Source organism: Mercenaria mercenaria, chromosome 8, assembly GCF_021730395.1.
Source record: "Mercenaria mercenaria strain notata chromosome 8, MADL_Memer_1, whole genome shotgun sequence".
In the NCBI taxonomy this organism is placed as follows: domain Eukaryota; kingdom Metazoa; phylum Mollusca; class Bivalvia; order Venerida; family Veneridae; genus Mercenaria; species Mercenaria mercenaria.
This window is the reverse complement of record NC_069368.1, coordinates 1304645-1331966: the sequence shown is the minus strand read 5'-3', so window position 1 is coordinate 1331966 and position 27322 is coordinate 1304645. Positions and strand designations below refer to the sequence as shown.

The window sequence follows — 27322 nt, the reverse complement described above, 5'->3', positions numbered from 1 at the left end:
CATAGAGATATTTAATTAGTGAGTGGTTAACTGCTTAAACCATAGGATTTGTCTACGTTCTATTTGGGTTTAACGTCACACCGACATAGTTATAAGTCATATTGCGACTTCCCAGCTTTGACAATGGAGGAAGTTCCCTGTTGCCCCTCCGGACATTATTTCATCACGGGCGGGTACCGGAGTAGAACCTACGACATTCCGTAAACCAGCTGGATGGCGTCCTCACATGAAAACGTCTACGTCAAAAGTGAGGCTTGAATCCTCATCGTTGATGGGACAGTGATTTGAAGTCAGCAACTTTAACCTCTCTGCAACGTACGCCCCCAGTACCATCAGAAAGCTATAACACACCTTCAGAGCACTTTTCCAAAGCCTTTGACTATTTGCCTCATAATTATTGCTACTAAAATAAAAATACTATGATTTATCAGCGTCTGCTCTAGACTAGATTTAATTAAAATGATATTTAAACAACAGAAGACAATGTGTTAAATTAGGATCTTTTTCTGGAAGTTTCTTGGATATTATTTAAGGTGTACCAAAGGTTCTGTTCAAGGCCCTGTTCTTTTTAATATTTTTTTAATGATTTGCTGCTTTATGCTTGTCTGCTTGTTTTCTACGTTCTTGGCTGCTTAATGCTTTCTTTTATATGTGCTGAGTTTATCGTTATGCCTACTGGTATTTTGCTGTGTTTTTATATGTGCGTGTGTTTGTGTATATGCAATGCTTACCTGTTGCTTTCAAAAATTATTATATTCTATGTAATTTTATGCTGCTTTAACATGTCTTATTTTAGGCAAGTTTATTCATTCATATCTTAATACTATGTTTGTTACTATGATTTATATATATTTGTAACCTATGTTTCATATGTCAGTAAAAAGCTATATTTAACTTGTTGAAATCTCTCCGACAATAGATATTTTTTTATTTGATTTGATTCGATTTGACATTATGTTTTAGAATTCCAATAATTTCTGGTTCTACTATTTACTTTATTTACGTGCTTCAATAATTTTTGGTGTTTTTTCTCCACCATCTCATTTTGTAACGATAGGGTCTTTTATCGGCTACATTTTGCCGAAAATACTTGTTTACTGTTCTAACTGGTCAGACATTGCTAATTGATTTTGTCAACATTCATTATCGCCATCGGTGGAAGTATCCCTCTAAGAAATGTTAATTACTCTGTTTGCTTGGTCTGTAAATTGTTGTTATTAACAACGTAAGTATAATAAATTGCTGACGACTGCTTCATTTATTAGATTTGACTTTATAGTATTGTTCATCATTTGTCATTTATTTAAGAAAATACCCAGCAGTGACAAGTTCCACATCTGTTGTTCACGGTTATATTGTATTTTATGGATGTTTTTATTTGTTCTTATTTTTTTATTGTCATGGTTTTAAGATTGTTTTGAGGGTCCTCCGTAGCCGAGTTGTTAAAGTCGCTGTCTTCCAATCACTTGCCCCTCGCCGATGTGGGTTCGAGCCTCACGCCTCGCTCGAGGCGTTGAATTCTTCTGTGAGAAAGTCATTCAGCTGGCTCGCTGAAGGTCGGTGGTTCTAACCAGGTGCCCGCACGAGATGAAATATTGCACGGAGATGCACTTGGGGATTTCCCCCTCACAAAAAGCTGGAAAATCGCCATATGACCTATAATTGTGTCGGTGTGACGTTAAACCCAACAAAAACAAATTATTATGACTATTTTGAAATATTTATTGCAACGCGATTTGGAAAAAAGTAAGAATACTCAGGAAAAATCCTTAGAGAGTTAAAGAGACCAGTTATTTATACGGCCAACTAATGTTATGATACAACAACAACAACAGTAAAACTCTAGACCAAATCGACTTACATGTTCGTTTGAGCTGCTCATATCGGACGGAGTTCCAGGAAGGCTGACAGTTTCAGCAATTGAAAAGTCAATACTTTCGGAAACCGTGTGTATCCGATCAGGAGTTTCTACTGGAGTGATATCTGATTCGGCTAGGGACGGTTTTCGGACAACGTTTTCATACACTGCTTTACCAGTTCCTGGTCGCACTGTTGTATTATTGCTTAACAGCAACGTGACTCTAGTATTCTTTGGTGGCGTGTTTACCTCTTCCGCAGCTTCTTGTCCACATGGTGGATCGCGAGGAGTATGTATAGCGTCTAATTCATTGAAATTTTGTTTGTTTTTGTCTTTCTTCCATTTAAACCTCTGTAAAAATTCCAAAGACTTCTTATTTTTCAAGAATATTTTCCGCTTCAATTCTTTTCGCTTATGCACGGGTAACTTGATCCTGCTCTGGGCATGGGAATAATAAAGCGTAAAGTTATTCACAACAATCGGCACTGTAAAGGCGACAGTGAGTACCCCACATAACACACAACCACACCCAATTATATAACCACCTTCTGTCTTTGGAACTTTATCCCCGTAGCCGACCGTCGTCATAGTAACAAGCGCCCACCAAAATCCAACAGGAATACTATCAAACGTATCATTTTCAGTGTAAAATATGATACTGGCAAATATAAGAACCCCTGTAAATAAGAATATCACCATCAGCAGTAGTTCTTTGGTAGACACCTTTATTGTGTATACCAGTATTTTAAACGCACTGTAATGCTTCATTAGTTTGAAAATTCTAAGAATACGAACGGTGCGCAGAGCTAAAAATGCCCTGAACAAATTACTAGTGTCCTTGGATGACCCGTAAGGATCCACTGTGACCATGATAATGGCAGTAAGGTGGGGAATTAGGCAGAGAAGGTCAATGACATTTAATGGCCCTTTTATGAACTTGAACTTGCTTGGTGCAAAAAAGAATCTAGCTAAATATTCGATTGTGAAATAAGCTGCGCAGATATAGTCCAGATACGTCATCGCCGGATGTGGTTCTGTTTCTTCAAACAAGTACTGTCCGCTTTCGTGCTTTGTGCGTATACACTGGTCCCCGGTGGGAGAGAAGTATGTTTCATATTTGGATGCGTTGTGCGCGTTTGCGCCCGGGATTGGAACACGGAACCAATGATATGTCTCGAGGCAGAAAATGGCGATGGACAAAACTACAAAAAACATCGACAGAACAGCGTATACCTGTAACGAAAGGAATTACTTTGATAATCAATTTCTGCATCACGGCGTGCATAAAGCTCAGTTCCAGAATAATGAGCCGTAAAGTTTATTTATAGAGTAATGAATTATTCAGTATTGATATTTAATGTGGTTGTATAACTCGTATTAATTTACATAAATGGAAAATACCGGTATGGAATCACGTTGTTTCAAACCAGGAACTATTTGTCTAATGATTGCACCTGTATAATTAGATATCTTTGTAAATTTCAATTTAAATAATCTAAAGGTGCACTTACTGGACACTTTCTTAACATTTAAGAAAAAGAAGACATATATTGACATACCATCATATATTTCTGACAGGGACTTAAAACAAACTTGCATGAAGATAACTTTGCCCTATTATTTGCATAAAGTAGCATTTTGAAACATTGTAAAAGACAACTAACAGACGAATGAAAGTGAAGTGAATCATACATTGAATACACTACAAGATCAGAAGAATATAAATAAAGAACTGTTTTTTTTTTCTAATTTTCATATTTTCCTTGCAGTTAGTAGACTTTTATTACTTTCGCTATCTCAGTATATCACAGACATACATTGTTGAAATGCCTTCGGACAAACAACTTTGGTAATGATGTTTTTATCACCTCAACACAATAACAATGAGATATTAATTACTCGCCTTTGCTCCCCTTGAAGTGGACGGCTCTTCTAGGAACTGCCACACCCTGTGTTTGAATTTCTGCAAATTTGACGTATTCTCTGTCCAAACTTCCATGTCGTTTTGTTGTGTGAAATTGTCATCTAGGGCAGCTAGTGTTTCCCTGTGGTCTTTAAACTTGCTATAGTGTCCCCAGCAACACGGTTCAATATCAAGTTCAGTCAATCCCCAAAAATCTAGCTCCTTTCAATAGAAAAAATAAGTAGAATGCATTAGATAATGAACTATTTGCGTTTGATTCACACATTCCGTTCCAGAACTAGTAGTTCCGTGTTTTGTTTCCTTGTTAAGCACGCACCACATCAAAGACAATATACAACATTGTTTATAATAATGCTTGTAAATTAATAACTTTTCAAAAAAAGACTTCTGGCTTTCTACAAATATCGCTCGTCGGCTATATGAATATTTTTGAATTTTGAGAATAATGCACATCTTTATCATCATTTTTCTTTATCTTTATTACCCTTAACACGGCACAACTAATACCCCAGTCACACATACGGCGCGGATAGCTACGTCTAGCCACGGATAGAAACGTAGTAATCCGTATCGATCCGTACCTGAGCCGTACCTTAAAGTAGTAACCCGTATCAATCCGTACCAGTCCGTACGGCTCAAGTATGGATCGATATGGATTACTACGTTTCTATCCGTAGCTAAACGTAGCTATCCGCGCCGTATGTGTGACTGTGGTATAAACAACTTAGAAGCAAGTTTCTTTTAAAAATTACAATTGTAGATGGCAAAGTCTCTCAACTGTCAAAGCTATGAATCAATATTAAATGCATGCATTGAAGTTCAGCTAGATTCCTTCTATTTTTAGAAAATGATTCTGAATTATTAAGTATTACAAAAATTCATAATATATATTGCCTTGATCTCCGTGTACCCTGATTTTAATAATGGACATTTATTTATACGTGCATACGAGAATACATGTACTCAAAGAAATGAATTAAATGTAGTCAACTTTAGTCGTTATACTGACAGAAATGGAACAAAATTGAATTTGTTCGATGTATGAAGTTATTTAGCTGTATTTTCCGAACAACTGAAATAGTTAAATTATTGTTGAATCTTCCGCACAGCTCGCTGACTTTGCCGTTTGCCTGCAGCTGAAAGGGCAAATACAAAAAATGGTGCAAGTTATATTACACTTGTACCGTCAGTTAGGAAGTTCATACTTAAAAATATACGTCAGAGAAATCTTGGCACTTCTGTCCGTATGAAAAAAATTGAAAAAAAAAAATACTTATTCTTGTGTACGTTAGCTGGCAAAGTCAATACACCGACGATACGGAGTGATGTGAACAGGTCATTGTTACAAAATAGTTCCAGTTCACGTAATGTAGTAAGGTAGAGAGTTAGGGTGCACTGCCTGTCTGTAGAATTTGATGTTAGAGTGATGAGCTAGAATGTCCATTTTATGTGCTAGACGTCCTTGGTTCGAATCATGGTCAGGGCTTAAACATTTGCAGTCGGTATTTGAAGGATATCACACTGTTCAACTGTTCTATATTTTAAGCGAACAATGTATTGGGCTACTGTTTAGCAATCTAGATTACTTCTGAAATGAAAATGAAGTGCACCCGAATAGAATATAGGCAATATATTATGTCCCTTCCTTTGACTGTCCAACAGGAGCTTCATTGGTCATATTTTTTCTATATAAAGATATTAAAAGCTAATGACTGTTTGGTTAAACTATTATTAATATATCTATCTTGGAGTAATATATTGGCATTAACATGCATTTCAAAGCTATCAAACCTCATGTCTATGTTCTGAAAAAGAAATTAGGTACTGTTTCTATTTAAATCAACGTCCATTTCTAGAACAGAACAGTTGTTGGTTTACAGTCACAGTGATATGCAGTATGTACATATATATATATATATATATATATATATATATATATATATATATATATATATATATATATATATATATATAACATGCACAAAAGGTCTATAGATGGAAAGATTATATAACTAGAAGTGATCGCTTTGTTTCGGTTGACGACTCCATTTGAAAGATTAATGAACTTCCGAAGGTATCTGAGGGTACGATAACACAATCCATTGATCAAGCAGATTTGTTAATTACAATTTTTCCCTAGAGTACTTAATGTCGATAATATATTGAATATGGCTTATAAGGTCAGCCCTAGAAGAGATTGCTTTTAATACTGAAGTACCTAAATATACAGATTCATGAACACAAGTCTAGTGGTAAAAGATTCTTCAACTTCCATTTCAGTAGCAAGGTATTGTTTTATTCATCCTAGCAGAAATACATTTGTATAACCATATTTATCCACCATCAGGTTTTTTGGCGGATGGAAGAGAAAATGATGTCCTTCTACTTCGACTCAATACGTTTTTTTTTTTTTAATTTCTGGTGTTTCGGATCCCTGAATATATTCAATGTCACTTTGAAACAGAATTCCCACTTAAGTAAGTGCTGGACGGGGGAATGTGTGGATGTGGGTGTGTGGGTGTGGGGTGGGGGGGGGGGGGGGGCATGCGATGTGTTGCTAATTCCGAATTAGTGTAACCGGGTCTGGATTTTGAAGTGTTCTTTGATTCCAGTGGATATGACATGGAGGCCACTCTAGAATAGAATACCGATTAGTCTGTGCAAGTGGGTTTGATGGACGTTGCACAATAGACAGCGTCTGCTCAATTCTTTGCTTCTAAAGGATCTTCTTAAAGTTTAAATTCATCTCTTGTGTAACCCTCAGACTGCCAAATCATAAATCTGCTTGAAAGGTATGCTGCCTCCGGTTCGTTTTTCAAGCATTTTATTTTCAAAACTAGCTTTTGATGTAATGGGCAATGCTATGTATTTCAGTTTTATGTTTCTGATATGTCCTGTATACTGCACTGTATTTTAACATTTAGTATTTCTCTTCTAGGGCTGGCCTTATAAGCCATATTCAATATATTATCGACATTCTGTTTTAATGTGTAAGCATTGAGGTGAAAATGTTTGTTAAATTACTTATCACATTTGATTGACATGTATAACATGTCAGCATGAAAAGCAAGTTTTCTGATTATCTCTCTATCTGTTAATATTTGAACTGGTTACCTGTATATGATAAAATCTATAAGAGGATCCTTTAGAAGCATAGAATGCAACCAAGCAAAATAATTGCAAACTCGGTTTGATTGAGTCTCTTCTTTAGAGGTAATAGAAAAAGCAACACCCGTCATGCCCCCTAGCACCGGCCTGAACAGAATTCTATCGCATAGTGAATCGACTCCATGATCCCGAAGGACCAGAAACTATAACAACACTGAATCAAAGTAATACTTATAAGGTGCTCAATTTCCGGGTTTAGATTGTTATCAGTTTTCCGTGACGCTACTTTACGTTGTTGTTTTATTTTTTGGAATGGTGTTTTACATTAAATTCTAAATCATCCATCAAACCTTTTAAAACTGCAGTGACAAAGGTCAAAAATATGTTTGTGGATCACAAACATCCATTAGAAGCTTACACTTATGTATGAAGAATCAAGATAATACTCTCTCCTCTTAAATCAATCAAAGTCGATTAAAATGTCTAAATAACCAAGTAGTATACAGCTGTTTCATTTTAGTATGCAGATTAAATAGATTCCCTTTGCACTTTTAGAATTATGTTAAATTAGTTTTTACAGTTAAATTGAATAAAGGAAGATGATAAAAAAATAAGCAACTTTAATAAAGGGAGATAATTAAAAAAGTAAATAATGTAGATTTATGTATGCCGGTTGAATAAATTACCTTCTGTACTATTAGAGTTATGACATAAACTGCTATCCTATCTAACACTATCATTTAAGCATAAACGGCTATCTAACACTATTACTAACGCGTAAACGGCTATATAACATAGTTTATACGTAAGTCGTGAACAATCTAAACCTGATTATATGTAATTAACCCTATAATATGTTTTTAAGATTCTTGTATGTTCTTTTGACGATTATAATCGTTTTAAAACGTAAGCATTTTGGAAAAGAAATTTGTATGAGTTTTAATGTTTATAAGAGTTTAAAAGATGAAAAATGTAATTAATTAACGTAAAACTTGATTTGACATACAATGCTTTATCAATAATAATTGTGGTTTGAGATTTGTGACCGACGTTTGGAACTAATTATTACCCCATACCGACGATAGTTGCAATTCCTGCTCCTAGATATTTTACTGGCCCATCACGAACTCAACGAAATATTTTGATGTGTTTGCACTGTTCTCTAAATCACCCATTAAAGTTTTTTTTTTAATAGCAGAGATCAAAAAGATATCTGTTGATCATAAATATCCATCATTTTCTAGAATCTGTAGGTCAATATCACAGGAAAGTCTGGAATGTTTTGCTTATAAAGAGAATGTTGCTTTTGTGACGTCAATTCACCAAGATTACTGGTCCAGTTGGAACTTTCATACGCTTCAAGAGAGCTATATTTTCTAAGAATATTGGTTTAGTTAAAACAAGATTATGAAACCTTCTTAATGTAACTGCTACATAGAAATTTTAATAAGTACGTGTAATGCAGCGTGTTTTTTTCCATTTGATATAGTCAATTAAATCGATTTACCAAGGTACAATAGACTTGAAAGTAGCACCATTATTATAGGAAATGTAATTTCCATGCTTTTTATTATTCCAATTTCGTTTACTAAAAGCATAAATGAACTCTTATGTTTTGTATGGCTTGGTTTGTAATCGAAAATCACAATCTTTATGAAATACATTCTTTCCAAAGGGTGTAAACCATAATGAATTTTTGTCATGTGACCTTTTCCCTTTTATTGAGAAGAAAATATAATTTGATTTAGTTTTAAAAGATTCATTGTTTTGATGATGAAATTTTTCTGCATTAGCATAAACGGTTTTCCCCAGTATTGATTTGACTATTGATTTATTGACGAATAGAACAATCTTGAATATTTTAATTTAAATAAATAGAACACTTCAGAGTCTCAAAGAAGAATCTAGATTTTTCCAAATATGGTAAAGTTATATATATATAAACAAAATAAATGAATCTTCGGGAAAATAAGCAATTATTAATGCATTGTAGGCAACTATATATGTATAGAAAAGGTACCGGAAAATTATATAATTATTATATATAAGTAAACGTTTTTCTGAACTGGTGATCCTTCGTAAATTTTTAATCTTTTGTTCTAGTAACCTAGAGTATTACTAGAATATTGAGTTCATTATGTTTTATTACCGCACATTGATTCACTGTTGTAATATTTTCTAATATTTTCTAGTCTGGGAACATGGGATGTTCAACATTTCATCCTTGTCTGATAATGTGGGTCTGTTATGGTATTGCTTGGTTGCGTTCTATGCTTCCAAAGGATCTTCTTGTAGATTTTATTATTACGGATAATATTTCGAAAAGTTGTGAATACTATTTCAACAAATATTGGATATTAAGTGTTCATACAAAGCGTTTTGTGTAGAGACTATATTAAAGCTATTAATATTGAAGCTCATATTGCGTGTCACTGAATGGATTATTTGAAATTTAGGACCTTTATGTTTCATTTTGTAAATTTCGTTTTAGGTTTCTTGACTGTGGCTTTTATTATTAGGTTATTTAACATTGTTCTGTAAAATCAGATATATTGGACGAGTACCCAGCTGAAAAACCAAAATTGGCAGCCGCTAGGCGAGTTCAATATGGTCTCCTCAGCTGGGAAACGGTCCAAATTTATCTCGTATTGTTACAGTAAATGTTAAATAACCTTTTTTCTATATCAAATTTACATTTTAAAAATAATAGTTTAAATTAAAACTGGTTTTTCCACTGAATATGTATTCCTACCTTTTCTGGGTTTTTCCCGCTTGGTATGAGGCAAATTATTTTATCAGAACATGTAGAACCTACAATAACCTTTCATTCTATATTTATTTCATTTCATACGTAATATACGTAATTCATTGAAGTTTTTTTTTCTGCGTTCCATAAAAAAGTATATGGTCCCAAACCTCCCTACAACGCCATTTGCGATTTGGTGGTAATAATACTTGGCTGAGAATATTATCCCGCAAACATTTTTTGGCAAGTTTGGTGAAGATCGGATGAAAACTGTTCGACTTAAAAAGCGGACAAGGCCAATTCCCCGTTTTTTGAGTAATTAAAGGGACAAAATAATCAAAGAGTGTCTGGTAAATTTGGCTGGTTATTGAAATTGGCCGAGATTAAATGCCCACAAACTTTGGTCAACCAAGTTTGATAAGATCCGAACCGAAAAGTGAATTATAGAGCAGACATGTTTTTGGATGCGACCGCCCTCCGCTGCCATCCATAATCTTCTTCCATTTGTTCTTACCGTTAAATGAAAACTGCTGAGTACTATTCAGACGGGGCTGAAAACCAATTCTAGGTTTCGTCCGGAACGGCTTTCTTTTCAGCGACCTTTTCAAAATATCAACATCTGATGTCCTTTTTACTGTATTTTTAAGTTTTTGTTATTAACGAACGTTTTAAAAATTTTAAATCAGATAGCATTGTTTCCTTGAATCGTTTTGTGTTGTAACAAAAAAAAACAACTCAAATTAAATCCAGATTTCAAGCGCATAATCAAAACTCTGTACATTAGAGGCCTACTTCATTCCGATTTACATTCGGAACATTTTCACGCGTTTTCGGGCTTTAATCGTTTGTTTAAACATGGCTGTTGAGCCGCCCAATACAGAAATACAGGATTTTTTGTACGCGCTTGCTCCAAATACAGAAAAACAGGATTTTTGTACGCACGTGCATCCAAAATCCCAAGTTATATTGTACGGTGACGTTTGCAAATGAACGTTCGCGACTGGATAGATAAAATAGGTATAGAATATTTCTATACTGTACTTTTCGCTTTTTGTGGATCAAAATATATATACGTGTGCGGTAAAAGCGTATGTGTACAGATATAAGCTCTGTATGAAATTAGCAATTTATCTTTAATTTTTTTGTAATCATTCAGGTATAGAATATGATGCTTGCTTAATTGAAACTTTTGGTTGTCAGGGAAATTAATTGGTCAGTCATTATTTATGAACAGATTCTGATGGAATCGTTTCTGTAAATATACTAACAGATTGATATCCACCTTCAATGCTTAATATATACGCTAGCATATTTACTATCAAAGATGCCATAATATTACTAGATTTGGTTTTTAAAAGTGATTTTCATACTCATTTGTCAATCAGTTATTATGCTTTAATTAAGTTATTACTTTTTTACAGTGGTACCGACCACAAAAACAATATATGTATAATAGTATTGAATAGGTAATCAAGCAGCACTTCCGGCTAGATAATGGCGGAAAGAAAAAATCCTCATTTTGTTCTCAGTTTAAGTGGCATCTTCATGTTTTATGTAAGTCAGTTCCTGTTTTTATTTCATTGTGGACCTATACTTGACATTTTGGGAAGCATTTTCAAGTAGATTTTTTGCATTTATAGAAATGTAAAACAGACCTTACTACACATGTGTTCATACCCACATTTTAACTGTCAGTTTGGAAGATATTCAATAGTGTTGACATGTTAGACAAAAATCTCTTAGAAGATACATGACCCGTACTTTTCTTAGTGGTTTTTATGATTTATACTGTAAAATCATTTAATTTCGTGAGCACGAAATTTCGTTGTTTTGGTCAAAACGGCAATTTCGTGGGGATATGAATTCGAGGATTTCAACTTTTGAACACAAAATGAATGGGAATTTTACTTGTTCGTTGGGATTAAATTTCGTGGATTGACTCAACCACGAAATCCACGAAATCCACGAAAATTAGCCCCCCCCCCCCCCCCAAGAAAATAATGATTCCACAGTATTTCATTTAAGAACATACATAAGGCTAGTAATTCTTTTTTTTAAATTGACCTGGCTATGTGTTCCAGCTCTCAGAAGTTTGTTAATTTTATATAAAACATACAGCAAATTTATTTACTTATTACCAATAAAAAAAACAGCGTTGAGACGTCTGGTGGTGGCGGGTTTTGGTAGATTTATTTTCTGTTATATGGCAACTGTTGTATACCTCAAAGTTTCCTGTGAAGCTTCAATGAATTTCAGCAAAGGTTGCTGGGGAATACTTCGGACAAGAAATTGTACTATAGTATACTGTGTTCAATACTAAAAGGGCAATAACTGAGTGAAAAATCTCCCCTCCAGAACATAAAGACAATATGCGCATCTCCTTTTGTGATTTAAGCTTTGCATGAAGTTTTAATGACTTCCAGAAAGCGGTTGCTGAGGAATATTGTACTATAGAAAACCCGCCAACTATATGCTTGGTTTATTGTTAGTAACTGTTGAAAGTCGTCTTAATTGTACTTGACTTTACTGTTTAGTGAGCCAATAAGGAACGGAATAATGGGTTTCAACTGAAGGCGAAAAACTCGTAACAACCAAATTAGACAGGAGGTTTAAGCATATTATGACTTCCAGGGATTGGCATAAAACCAATGATTGATTGATAAAATACGGCAATACAGCGTAATTGAATTTCCTTTTGAAATACATTTATTATAGAAGCAAATAACATTTCTCACAAATAGAAGGTAGTAAAATACAGCTTCAAAGAAAGTTTATACACCTTGGTCAACTTGTTTTTTCTATTATTTTCAAATTAAGGCTGGAGGGATTCAGTCGGTTAACTTGCTCAGTTGTAATTTGTTGTTGCTTTTCCACTGGTATGGCATAGTTTTTGCTCATAACTTCTCGAAAATTCGTTCTAATTTCAGGCTGGTTTAAGATTTTTTGGGGCTAAAATAAATAGCTACTTAATATATGATTAGTGACATAATTGATCATTTGACACAATATCTTTTTGACCATTTCAATTGTAGTAGTAATGAACCATGTGGCTGAAATATAGCAAACAATTATTGTAGAAATTGGTTTACTCTTTCCGCTGATTTATGAACATGTTACGACTGTCACATTTGTAAGCGGTTTCTACGTAGACAGGTCTAGAGTAATATTCAGTGTATGTTTTATATGTGGTTTCAACTGGTAAGTGATTTTACCCAAGTGTCCACCCTTGATGAAATAATGCCCAGATGGGCACCACCATCAACAGCTGTCATATTACCAGTACTTTTGTCGGTGTAGTGTTAGACCTACGCAGAGGTTAATCACAGTTAGACCTCTAAAATTATTTTCTACGTTGTAGGCCCGTTTATACCTATTCGTTTCCACATGAAACACGCATACGAGTATATAAAAAGGTGTGTTAACAGCTCGTCTTCTCCTAATTAACGCACTTTTACAATCCCTTTATAACACCGCTTGAAATTGCATTATACAGCGGTTTTAGAATATAAAACAGAAAACATCCCGCTAATTTTCAATGGACCAGACTAAAACCATCCCGCTGTTGATAGCTGGGACAAAAATTCTCCCACTGAGATATCAAGGTGGACAAAACTGATGTCTTAAGTTTATTACGCCTTAGTATACCGTCACCACCGCTGCACAAATCCCTCTACCCTTCACCAACATCTACCCACTTCCAGCTTACCAAACCCCCACCTCCCCTACCCCCAATGCACGCACCCAAAATATATCTTTAATTTTTAGATCTAAAACTTCGGGCGTACATTGCCCCGGATTTGATATTGTCCAGTTATGTTATATTCCATTAACAGTGATTGCATGTTTATAATAAAATAGTTTCACCATTTTTGTAAGCAATATAAATATAACGGTAAGATCACTTTCACTTGTATGACCTTTTCATTATCATGATAATAGCGGATTTTGTTTATCACTAAAGGCTATATACCAATAAAAGACATTGTTCTTTGTTTTTATAAAATTCAGCTAATTTAGAACAATTTTGTTACAGTTTCTAGATTTTCACTCCGTCGTAGACCTATTTTCCACAAGATATCCATACATTTGCTTCAAGAAAACGAAAAGAAAAAAAAGGGGTGTTGAATAGTATGCAGTGAAACGCAAGTAAACTGAAGCAGGTACCCTCATATTGCCGCATTTCAGAAAGCGGTCCGCAAAAATAAACACCCTATTTTCGTTTTCAAGTAAAAAAACTCGAAAACCTGCGAATATTAGCATGAAAAGTGTCCTTTTTTTTGTAAAATTCATTCCACGAGTGAAATAATGCCCATTTGGCCCCGATTTACGCGCAACTGCGCGAAAAATGGAAAAATAAGGATCTTTTTATTAGGCACATTTTTGACCGAATTACTGCATTATAACCTAAAATCAAATTAATGTGTTTTTGCTATACATATGTGTATTTAAGAAAACATGTTATTGATATTTTCATGTTTACACGCAGTTTTATAGAGGCCTGTAAGCGTTCTACATAAAGATGGGTAGATACATGTTTTATATTGTACACTGTAGTGCTGCAAGTCTATAGAGCTTTAGAGCACCGAACTGGTCTACGTGTTGCAACAGAAAGTTTTATACACTAAAATGTGTGTCAGGGTCTCTAGTTTCAGGAACTGCTATTCATTTGGTTCGATCTGGATGCAAAGTCCAAAGAAATCCAAGATGGCCGCCAAGAGAATATTCATATTCGCTAATTTCCCTTAACACTATTGAATCAGTGAATGTATTTGACTCATGTTTTTGTATATCTATGTACAAACTGAGAGTAGTATGAAATAAAAAAAAACCATTGAGTTTAAAACTACTTACATCGCCTAAGAAGTAAGAAGTTATATTACTCATGCGATATGAGTGTACTTTTTTACTATATTGTCGTTTTCTATTACTTTTCCCCTTGGTATGGCATATTGCCTGTGCGTCCTTTGTAAGCCTATACATGAATATGGTAACCCCAACCCATAAATCTGAGCTTAATTTAGCATATCTTAGATGGAAAAAAAAAATGAAAACAACATAAATAGAAACAAAGTACACTTATATTGCACTAGTGGTATTACCACTATCATAATAGATGATATATGCCTTTTTGAATTCAACCATGGAAAGGGAAAGTAATGAATATCAATATCCCCTAACATTTTGTGTTTTGGCAGTCATCTTGGCGGCCATCTTGGATTTCTCTGGTTTTGCATCCAGATGGAACTAAATGAATAGCAGTTCTAGAAACTTCAGACCCTGACGAATATTTGATGTATAAACGTTAATGTTTCAACACATAGACCAGTAACCCCTCGAAATATGCAAGTAATTTCAGCCGATTTGCAGTACTACTGATTAATAGTCCGACGACTTGTCTGTATTAAATTAAAGACAACTGAACCTATAGGAAACAAGGTAGCCTGAGTGCCAATATAAGCCTAGGAATCTAAGTAATCACATAAGTTACTTCATATCTACGTCAACGAACGTTTTAACGCGACAGCATACAGCAAAATGGCGTCAGCAGTAACGTCAGACATCTATGACGTTCCTTAACCAATAACTGCGCACCTTTCTGGCTAATGGCATGTTTTATAAGATTCTGTCCTGTACACATTTTCTGTTACTTTTTGTTTTAACTACACATACAAGAACACAAACACGTTTAGCCGTGAAAGGTATCGAGGGAGACAGTGCATGAATATTATACAAATACTCCATACAGCCCATCGATCAAGCAGTTTTATTGAATGATTATTGGTCCCCAGGGAACGTAATAATGATAAAACTTTTAAGACCAGAAATAGTTTAAAATCTCCGACCTGACGGAGCAAAGTTCGCAACGTGCTCGAAGTGCCCCACAGGAATTATAGTGCCGTTTTAACCAACTTCAAAAGTATCGACTTGTGTCCATTTATTAGACTAAAGAAAATTGAATGGTTAATAACCGTTTTATACAAACTCAAGAGGGTAGCATTGTTTTTTTTCTTGTGTTGTTACTTGCACTGTCTGTTCAGTATTAAATTTGTTACAGGCAAAACATATCTTAAGCCTTGTTCAACCCTCAATTCACTTAGTTTTCGATCTTCTCTCTTTAATGGATTTTCAATGTGTCAAGTATTATGTGTACGCAACAAACATAGTGACAACCGGCTTCGTGTGCGAGATTTTTCAAGAAAGCTGTCACACGTCTGCATTTGCCAAAAACGCCATTACAAGTTGCTTCATATTTTATGGAAAATGTTTATTATACCACAGCCAACGTAAAGATGTGCAGCGTCCGTCCATAAAAGCTTTATACGCAGATTGGCAGCGATCGAAAAGACTTTATCTACTGATGGTAAAGGCCCGTTAACTGTCTCTAGAAATCAGACTTTTTTTAATCGTAGTGTTCATGCTGTATGAACGTCTCGGCTAAACCAATCTAATTTAATAAAGATAAATCGAATTGCTTGAATTAATATATACTGGAACTATTAAAGGGAAACGTAACTGCTCCGTTGATCCTATTACAAATACCGGTTTAGATGAAACCGGACCGCGAAAAACCGATGCGGACTATCACTGGGATGTTTCAAAACAAATGAATTAAATTTTGAAATAACAGCAGTACTAATTTGTTTTTTTAATTAAGTACATACAAATCAAACATGGTTGCTTGAACTTTTCCTTAATTTAAAAAAAACGTAGTTATTTCAGGCTTCACAGAGACCGTGAAGTGGCTTTTCAAAATGTTTAGGATTGTTTTGCTGGTTAATAAATTTCTATTATAACATTATGATTTCAATAGCAAGACTTGAAACAGTCCAAGATTTGGATTAAACATATGAGCCGCGCCATGAGAAAACCAACATAATGGCTTTGCGACCAGCATGGATCCAGACCAGCCTGCGCAACCGCGCAATCTGGTCAGGATCCATGCTGTTCGCTTTCAAAGTCTACTGTAATTAGAGAAACTGTTAGCGAACAGCATTGATCCTGACCAGACTGCGCGGATGCGCAGGCTGGTCTGGATCCATGCTGGTCGCAAAACCATCATGTTGGTTTTCTCATGGCGCGGCTCATATCTTATTCATATTCATAACATGAATACAATTTTTGTAAGTAAGAGTTTGTCCCGGATTTAAGTTATGTTTACTCAGCAATCACTGTTCCTGGACTGTTTCTGGTCTTACAGAGGCAATAAGTCATCCGTTCAACAAGGGGCTACATTATCTAATGAAGTCGCCCCTATTTTAACATAGTTATATATAGATGTGCTATAAATAGAATATCAGTCAATAATTTTCCATTGTATACTTGCATACTTTGTATTTGATATTTCATGATACATTTGATCTTGCAGTTATGCAGAGCTATTAAAGAAAGGTATAGCGTGTAGCGAAAAGCAAGTGTTTTTGTAAATAATAACAGGTATTTCATAGAGCAATGTCTGTATAAGTTTCATATGAAGTTGATGAATATAATGAAAGATTAATGTGACAGTGGTTTGTAAGAGCAGTTGCAAATCTGTTACCGAAACTAACATATAAATACAAAATAGATAGTTGTATATCTATAATTTACTAAGTCTTAGGCAGTACACATGTTACGTGAGCAAAAATTAAGTATGCTTAAACTTTTGACCTTAGGTGGTGACAACGTAAGTAAATGTAGGTCAAACAATTTGTCTAAATGAGACGAACACTCGACCTTAGTTCCATAAATATCCTTTCAGGCGTTTATAAGATATAGACACGAAATCCGAGACGCAATTGTTTGAGCTATGACATAGACCTTTAGTTGCCGCACCCACCTGAAACATGGCTTTTTCCGCCCTCTTGACGAGATAATCATTGACCTCAAACTTATCCATTAGGGCCTAGTATATATAAACCGGACAGCGATCAAACGAAATTTGGGTTCTGTACATTGTGTTGATAAGTAAAACATTCCCCTAAAATTTCATAAAATATCAGTCAAGGAGTTTAGATACGAAATCTGAGGCTCAAATATAGACCTTCTGCTTTAGCTTGTATTGGTGCATTTTGAACACAAGCTTTGAACCTTACCTTTATAAGTGGAACATTCCAGACAATGTGTCATAAATATTTCAATTCGTTTAGAAGATAAGAACGAGAAAAGTACTTTAGGCTCAAATATTAGGCCTTCAGTTGTGACATTGACCGAGGATTAGTACAGATAATAGCATTTATGGACATGATATGACGACTCTAGTTGGGTATGTAAATAAATATTTGAAGAGCATGGACACAAAATTTTGTAAAGAAATGCAACGTTATCTATAAGTGTATACGTATATCTTTGTTCAAAGAATCGTCCCTTTCAAAGAAGACATCAGTAATTAAGATAGTAACACAAACAATACTTATTTCACTGATCAAAAGGACGGAAAACAAGATTGTTTGCGATCACAATAGCATGCTGATTAAAGGTGTATATCGTATAAATTTAGATGCATATATTGCCACTTTTCTTACTTCTTTCATGTTCTGCGCTGAATATTTATGAAGACTTGGCTTCCAAACAGACCAGATGGAACAATTGTGCTGACGTCATTTTCTTTGTTACTAATACATCCGGTATAGATTCAATATATATTCCTACGCACAGGCACTATTTCCTCATCACAATTCGCCCTGTGTTTGACTTAAAAAGGAGGAAGTTTAATCAGTCCCAGAAAATTGACTTAAAAGGAAAATAAGCAAGTAAAGACCGGAAATCAAAGCGCTTTAATGGAAGGCGAAAAGTCGTAACAACCGAAGGTAAAATAATGATAAAACACGAGGTAAAGTAATTTGATATCCACAACATTGATTACTTAATAAAGCAACGATTGTAAAAGACGTCTTGAAGGCAACAGAGCGTAAAATGAACACGTTTCTGCTATATAGTTCGATTCTAACATGTCTTATATTTATAAAGTCAGATCACGTATCATAATCCATGTGAGAAGGGCAAAATGATGTATCCGAAAATGTGTATTGTATTTAAAATAAACCAGCATATATAATTTTTTATCTAATGTAAATCCCTTTCTTCAAGATTTAAAAGTTCTTAAATATTCCAGGTGTAAAACACTCATATACGTGGCCCTTATCCCAATGTCAGTGATTTTAGTTAGAGAAGCTGGGTTCGAGTTCACGATCCCGGCTTACATTGTCAGACAGCGTTATCACTGGACCATTGAGTCCGCATAAACAGATATCACTTTGTATACAGGCAATTAAGCAAAACAATTAGACAGTGTGTCTAAAACCTGGCATCACAAATGCTTTCCCTAGACATCCTCAAAGCGCTATGAATAAAAAGTATTTGATTTTAAAAGCTTTGCCAGTATTGTTACTAGTATTTAGCTTAAATTGAAAAATTCTTGCCGAGGTAAAATGTGAGATTTATTTCATAACCTCTCACGAACAGACTTAATCAAACCAATGCTACTATCATTTTGCTTGGTTATGTTCTGTGCTTTAAAAGTATCTTCTAAAAGATTTTACTTCCCATATGTAATGTAATAGCAATGAGGTTTATATATTACAATGTATAACATATAATCAAATATTTCTAAGCTCTAGGTCACCTTTAGAGATAGGACTTTATTTTTTTGTCAGGTCTATAACTTTTTTAGGAATTTGTGTATATCTAAATAACTTGGCACAAATATTCACCATTACAAGACATTGTGTCATGTGCAAAGATCATGGTCACGGGTGGTAAACGCGCAATCCAATTCCCACTGGGAATACGCTAAAAATGGGTTGCGCGGCTTCCGGTGCTGGTGTTGCGCATCAATATATACAAAATCGAGGTAGGTGGGTTTTTGTTTTTGTAAATAATGACACATTACGAGTGCTTTCGAAAAAAAGCAAAAAGCTATTCGAAAACAAAAATGATAAAGATCAAGTGTGAATAACCAACTATATTTAAGAATCGGCCCCGTTATCACGAAAACTTTGCTGGCTCGAGCTGTCAAAAAAACATGGACTCATGAAAATGCAAATTTTCTAACTCTTGTGCCTTCTTTTTGGAAATGTGGACGCTTCTAATGCCAAACGCGTGTAAAACAGTCATGAATATTACATACACTTGAATGAATGTTGCTTTTGGGAAAGATTGGCAAAAAAAACACATCGGAATGGGGTTCGCCCAGAATGAGTTGCGCGTTTAAAAGTATATACATTTTATGTATACGAGCAGCTCCATTCCCGTGCGCAACCCCATTCCCGATGATTTTTTGTCAATAATGTCACCTTAGCAGGATTTGAAGCAAATATTTTGATATTCGTTACTTTATAACAGTTGAGGTTATCATAAAAAGCATCAGATGTCCTCAGATTAGGCATATGAGGTCAGAAACTCCCATTTTTGTTGATTTCATACTTTTTCACGCTTTTTGTCGCCTGAGTTTTGTGATAATAGAGCCCGAATCATAAATTTACAAACCAAATTTTCACATATGATGTATTATCATATTTGTGTCGAATAGCATTTTTCTTTTTCGATAAAATTATTCTTGTCTTATACTAAGCAAAATTTATAACCCTTTACATACCTCAATTTCCGTCTTTTTTTACGCGCAACACCAGCACCGGACGTTGCGCAACCCATTTTAAGCGTATTCCCGGCGGGAATTGGATTGCGCGTTTACCACCCGTGATGGTTAAAGGCACTAAGTTAACTTTCTTTCTTTTTTTGTACATGAAATTATATTTTATATGATAAAGTATATAGGTAAATGCAGCACTACCGTGTTTGCAATACATTAGGCTGATATGCAGTACAGCACTGCATTGACCGACAGTACAATTAACATTTTCTGGTGTGTAATTTAGAAACAAGTTATTTTCGTACCATAAAAGTGCCATGCATTTCGTTTGTTCAGTGATTACCTCCCTTTAATATAATGAAATATTTCATTATATTTTTATTTATTTTTCCTTACCAATTTAAATATAAAATCGAATTAAATCTTTAAAATGCAGATATTAGCATTTGAAAGCATTCACCAATTATATATTTTTAGACATTTTCAAACTTTCAAACTTCATAACGTCTTCATGAATTATATGATATATTCTTATGGTTTATATACATTGTTAATAGGTAGACATGTTTTAGGGGGCATGGGCATGTCGGGGGCACGCCAGTTATGATGGCCTAACGGTAGGGTAGACCCTTAAATGAATTGAAATCAACAAACAAAATTGTTTTATGTTTCCCTGTTTTTCCCTGTTACCGAGATGTTATATTGGCATGCAATATGTTTTGTGAAACATGTCCCTAGGCGGAGGACGTTGGTATCTTTGTTACGAATTCTTGTTTTTTGTTGTTTTTGTTGTTGTTGTTGTTTTGTTTTTTAGTTGTTGTTGTTTTTTGAAAATATAACATCTTTCTAGATCACCAAAAAGAATGTAAATCACTTTCCGATGAAAATCCAGTTCCTGGCTTTTACTTAAAATATCGTAAAATCCAGAGAAAACTCATACAGTTATGTCGGTTCAGTTTTGATCTTTACCGTCAGAAAAAACTAGCCTAAGCTGTATCTAAATGTTCTTTTTGAGATTTTGGCGTCTATTTGTGTTTTTTTTTTCTCAAACAACGCCGTATTGTTCATGATTTTTTTGTGAATGACGTCAGATCGCACGTGCAATCTCGCGGAAAGTGCCGTCTTTGATATCATTACGCCAATGTTGTTTATACGAAAATAAACACTTTTTTTTCTTTTCATACAAAATGTATTGTGAATTTGAATATTTGAAATTAAACGTTTTTTTTTCCAATGGAATAAAAACAGCAATAATTTGATAATTATTTTTCGTAACAATATGGGTAAACGAAACGAACATCATTAGACGCTTAGCCGGTTTAAGTAGAGAAAATAGTGGCGGTCACATGGCATGTATTGTTTTATTTTGTGCGTTCACATGACATAACTATAAAATATTCTTATGATTTTTATCACAAAACACATCATGTACTCTCGGCCAATCAAAGCGACTCTGCAGCTCATGAATAATAATGAGGTATAATTATTTACATGTATGATACTTACTCCTTGAATAATATTTCCACAGACGTTTTGATCTGTATGTAATTCTTCGCTTCTGTAGTACTGCATCACCATGGAGAAGACACCCGGATGTCGGTCAAAAAAGAATTCCCCACGATCTTGGTCCCAAGCGTCGTCTGTTTCTCCAAGAACTGGCAGAAGAGCAAGTCGGGTTCCCGGAATCCGTTCTAGAGTACTGTGGAAAGTTTCAAAAACCGTGCCACCGACATTAATCCGGATTCTCATTTCCGGTTTCTTATTCGTTTCGTCATCTGACCTTTTCTTTTTTATATATTCCATGACAGCAAATATAAACGGCTTGTCTTTTTCACGTTGTTAATGCTATACAACATATCAGAAAACTGGCACGCACTGTACTCGCCAGTTTAAATCGTATCACAGACTTTGAAATTTAAAAATTATGAAAAAGCCTTAACATTTTATTATCTGATAACATATTTCGCAAAGTTTGCAACGAGATCAATCCATTTGTGCCTGAATAATTAAAACTAAAGCGAGTTTTATCCATTTCAATAATAATTGGTTATAGCACATAGCCCATAGCTCATAGATCTTTCATGCAACATGTCAACTTAATTGCCTAATGTCCCAACCACAGTATCAATAATTCATACGTGAACTGAAATTTGAAATTTTATGTAATATTGTTTATGGGCGATCCGGGACTATTCCAGTTCTGCTTTCCTAATATAGTTGATTTTATTAAATCCATTTATACCGCAAATTGATAAGAGATTTACAGTGATCGTCAGATTACATTGGAACCGTGACTGTCATTTTCCTAGTTGTATGCGAGGTGTCAGCCTTTTTTTTATCCCAGAGAATATAATTCCATTACGCCATTAATATTTCATCACTTGGTTCATATCGGTTAGCATCAATATATCCACTGTTTGAATGCGAGTCATTTAATATTGTAACATACTCCGTTTTAGACCTAAAATATCAAATAACACAATTAGTTATAGAAACAGAAACAGAAGTATCGAAAGTAAACCCTTAGCGCTAATAAAATTTGCAGGACAAAATTGTTACGGAATATCTATTATTAAATGAATACGTTTTCTAGCTTCCAACAATTTAAAAATGTTAATCACGTGTACATGGAAATAATGTCAATGTCACATGGTCCGTACGTCTTACAAACAATATCAATATCTTCTTCCGTCTTGTTTTCTGACATGATGGCATCAAGATTGATAACGGGGAATATGCCATTAAAAAAGCAATGGCGACCTACCCACTGGGTGTTAGTCGCGGAAAAGAGCATTTACACAGGCCTACGGTTTGCTTTTTGTATCTTTTAGTCTAGTGTTTTTTTCTTGCTATCATTTTAAAAAATATATCATTTATCATATTCTGCGACATTGAAAACATTTAATGTATAAAACTTACCAATACTTTTAATTATTTTAGTACTGTTTTTTTTACTTTTTTTTCAAGAAAGTACATTAAAAGCGTTCCTGCCTCGAGAATGTGTTTGCACTGTATAAAAGTCAACTGCTTCGTATGTATATCATATGACATATATGTATATTTCACAATTCTTTTTGTTAAAAATCTGAGAAATTTTAATATGTCAAAATTGAAAATTCTTGTTATTTTTCAATTTTTTATTCTGCCTGTACCTGAATCTATGTGCACGTTACTTGATTTTTCCCCCATTTAATAGTGTCATTCAGCTAGACACTTGATTGGTGGAAGGGCAGAGCCTACGACGGTTCGCAGTTGTATGAAAATACATTCTAATGAACAGTTTCTCATTTCACAAAAAAAAATGGTGTTGTTCAGCATCATTCCATTAAAATAATCACAAAAGTTTCTTCTAGTCAAAATTGAAATTAATTGCTTTCATACCTTTCAGTCTATTAAAGCACGTTTTATTCGTAATAACAATCGGCAAATTCCGTATTCTCTGTGTGCAATATCGCAATTCTCCGGTTTTTAAAGGGAAACCATCGCTTTGCGTCCGAAATATGACGAATTACGTAATCACACGGAAGTAGCCGAGCGTCATACTAATAAAAAAGATATAAATCTTTTTTTTCTGCATTAATCAACGGGTAAGTTATGAAAAAAAGTGCGCCAACGGGCTAAATTAAACGCCACAAATATATAAAAGCATTTACTTTTTTAACTTAGTCTACAAGTATATTACAATACAACTTATACAAGTAAACGCATGCTTTGTTCTTTCAATTCAACTGCTTCACCCAATCCCCACTTGAAGCAACCCGAATGTTATATCTTTCCACTACAATCTCTTTTTGTGGTGTGCTTGCCGCTGGCTGTGTTTTTAGCTCTATGCTTGCAAGAAATTTACCCTTACCTTTTAATTCTGGACAAATTACTTAAAGCGAATCTGGAGAAACGTAGCCAAGTGATTTGTGCGATGATATTTGCAAAACACAATTTGTTTTTTCTAAAACAAGTCTGTTATAAAACAGCAAATACAAAACTTTACTCCTAAAATCCAGTTAGTTTTAATTAAAGAATTTCCTAAAAATATAAATTCGGTTCTTTCCATAAAAGTAATATTAAAGGTTAAGAAAAAGTAATATAACCGATCCCACTTATGATGCTAGCAATAAGTGGATCTACAAAAATAAAAATAAAAGAATTTTGAATAAAGATTTGAATGACATTGTTCAGACAAGGTGAACATGAAATTCTCGCCTGGGAAACGCAAGATATAGAGGATATTAATTTTGTTTGTTTCAGAGTAAGATCTTTCACGAGTGAACACAATATGCAATATTTTTACGAGTGGTACAGCCACGAATAAAATGTAAGATATGGTGTTCATGAGTGAAAGATATTTTGATCTTACATGTAAAACAAACAAATTTTCTTTTCATTCCATGTTTTGACAAATATACCGATTTAATAGTTTCTTACCAGTGAAAAATACATTTGATATTTTTCACTGTGAAATTACCTGATATATTTCACTCTTATATTTCGATTTTTCACTGAAAAAAAAACAACATGTAGTAAATCGTGTTTCTTCAATGTTATATACAAAACTGTCACATTTCCGGTAGTCTGAGTATACGTGTGGAGTATATAGTTCTAAATAATACAAATACGCATTTTATTTAATCAAGACCACAAGATCCATGAACCAAAAATGATTTAGAATATATTCTAGATAATTAAACTTTAGAGGACATTAACTTTGTTTAGTTCCGTGTAAAGTTGAAATATATCTTTCAACGAGTGTACACCAGATAAAATATTTTGATCTGAAATGTACAACAAGTTTCCTTTTTATTTCATGTCTGTATCATGGTTTTAACCATTTTGCTGTTCTGTTATGAGCTAAAAACATGTAATTAAAATATTCATATTATTATTTTGAGTGTTTTACATATATTATGTTTTATATAGTTTAGTTTAGTTTTATTTATTTCCATCCAGAAGGTCTGAGACCCATGAGGCAATACAACAATACATATAAATATGGCGACATGTAAAAGAAGTATATATCCTAATGACATATGTGCATTTCTCATAATAATATTATTATTTTACAAATTTATCTGCCAACAACATTCTATCCAGTAAGACATTATGAATATACATGCAAATACCAATGCACACATAATTTGAATTTTAACGCTCTGTATATCGCATTGTACACAACGAATTATTTCTGTCATTTCTTTAAGCTTCCAAAATTCCAGATCGACTCAATAATAATAATGGACCTAATAAATCTAGATGAAGTATACAGTAGTACAACAGCAAAAAAGTCAGAATAAAAACGAATACCTTTGATATACCTATAAAAATTATCCTGCAACGTGATATCAACTCTAATTATCTCCTAACAAGAAGAGTGTTCCAATATTACAATATTTACTTTCAAACCTGTCATTGTGTCTAAAAAGTCAGCATTAGCACAAACGAAATTGCAATTCCGTACACATGACTCTTGTTTACCTTCATTCCAATTTTGATGTAATTGATCGTACTTTGAAAGACATTAAATCCCTAAGTACGTTCAGTATCGCACGATCAATGGAGCCTGTCGATATGAAATAACATACTGTGACATTATGAAAGCTTCCAACAGATTCAACAAGCTGGAATCGGGGCTTACTGTCGTCTGCTTGGTGCGATCGAACGCGGAAAAGGTGCGTCAGTTTGACAAAGAAACACATACGAGATTAATGTGACGAATGTCTTTGAGGCTTGTATATTGAACACTCCAACAGGCATTTTAGGACAGAATTCTGAGCTCACAGTTGAGGAAGAAAAAATGAATGTGTCATTACATATCAGTGAATAAAATAAGACAGGGGTTAGGGTGTGTAATAATTAAATGACAAGTGCATAACACGAAACATACGAACGACTGTCTGCACTTTATTCAATGACAGACTATAAAAAATCCGCGCCAACTGATAATCTACATTTCAGTTCACACTCCATTCGAAAAGTATCGCCTAACAAAAGTTTGAGTCGTATTTGTAATTTAAACCGGTAGACTATGAATAGAATTATCAAATTCAGAAGGAAAAAGGTGTAAAAAGTAACAAAAAATATACAGAGACAGGGGTTTTGTTAATTCACCCAGTGTAGTGTTATGGCAAAATCACACATGGGTAAAAATATCATAAATAAACACCAAATATCATAAATAAACACCAAATATCATAAATAAACACTAAATATCATAAAAGACGTAAACTGGAACTTAAACTGAGTCTGCTATTATGTTGTTTGTTTATGTTCTATGCTTCCAAAGGTCCTTTACACATATTGTATTTGAAAGGGAGCTGCTTTATAAAAATATGACAACATACCAAATTGTTTTCACAGAACAGGACAATTCTGGTAGAACCTGCTTTCAAGATATTTCCAGCACAATGTGGCAAACACACACTGCCCTTATTGATATTTTAAGTTAGTTTAACGCATTTGTATACAAAGCTTAACATTTAAAATAACATTTTCGATGAGGGCTGTACAAATACTCATTGAAAATACTTTGAACAAGAAATGTCTTTAAAAAGACAAACGGCGTAGAGGTAATAATGTTTGGCGCATGAAAAATTCAGAATTAAACAGAATGTACAGACAGAAAATATTTGGATATGCATTTACGAACACATATTTCATTTGCAAATATTCCAACTAAGCAGCAAATTTAAATGATCAAGAGGTATCCTTTCAGTGATAGGTCAAAATGATTTGACGTCCTGAGCTGATTCTGAAATAATTTCGTGTTGGGTCAGAATCCCCCATAAGTAACCCACTAGCACAATATGTCGACCAGCGTACAATTAGTTGGACTGGAAAAGGCTAAAGCAGTTGACATGAAAATAAAACCCTAGCTTTTAAATCACTAGTGAACCAAATAACTAATTACTTGATTAAGTTCTCAGTTTAAAAAAAAAACTTAAAGCAAAAAATCAAACATTTGCAGATTGGGATACCTTCCATGAATGTTGAAATCTTTTTTATTTGGGTAAAGTAGACTAATAGGTAAATACTTACATAATATATGATGGAATAGTGATTTTTAAATCTAATTTGTACATTGTTGTTGTTTGCATAGTCATTATTTTAACGAAACTGAAAAATTTT

The 27322-nt window shown here is 34.1% G+C and overlaps 1 protein-coding gene across 1 annotated transcript in view; it reads right to left on the bottom strand.

The window, feature by feature from the left end:
* The window catches only part of LOC123523215 (potassium voltage-gated channel protein Shaw-like), a 29071-nt gene extending 3368 nt beyond the window's left edge, over positions 1–25703 (bottom strand). The window contains exons 1-4 of the mRNA XM_045300920.2: positions 25502–25703; positions 21710–22664; positions 3762–3983; positions 1862–3091 (exon numbers count right to left, since the gene is read on the bottom strand). Of these exons, the coding sequence (XP_045156855.1) occupies positions 1862–3091; positions 3762–3983; positions 21710–22006 (1749 nt within the window). The 5' untranslated portion in view covers positions 22007–22664; positions 25502–25703. The remainder of the gene's footprint in view (positions 1–1861; positions 3092–3761; positions 3984–21709; positions 22665–25501) is intronic.
* Between the last annotated feature and the right edge of the window lie 1619 nt (positions 25704–27322).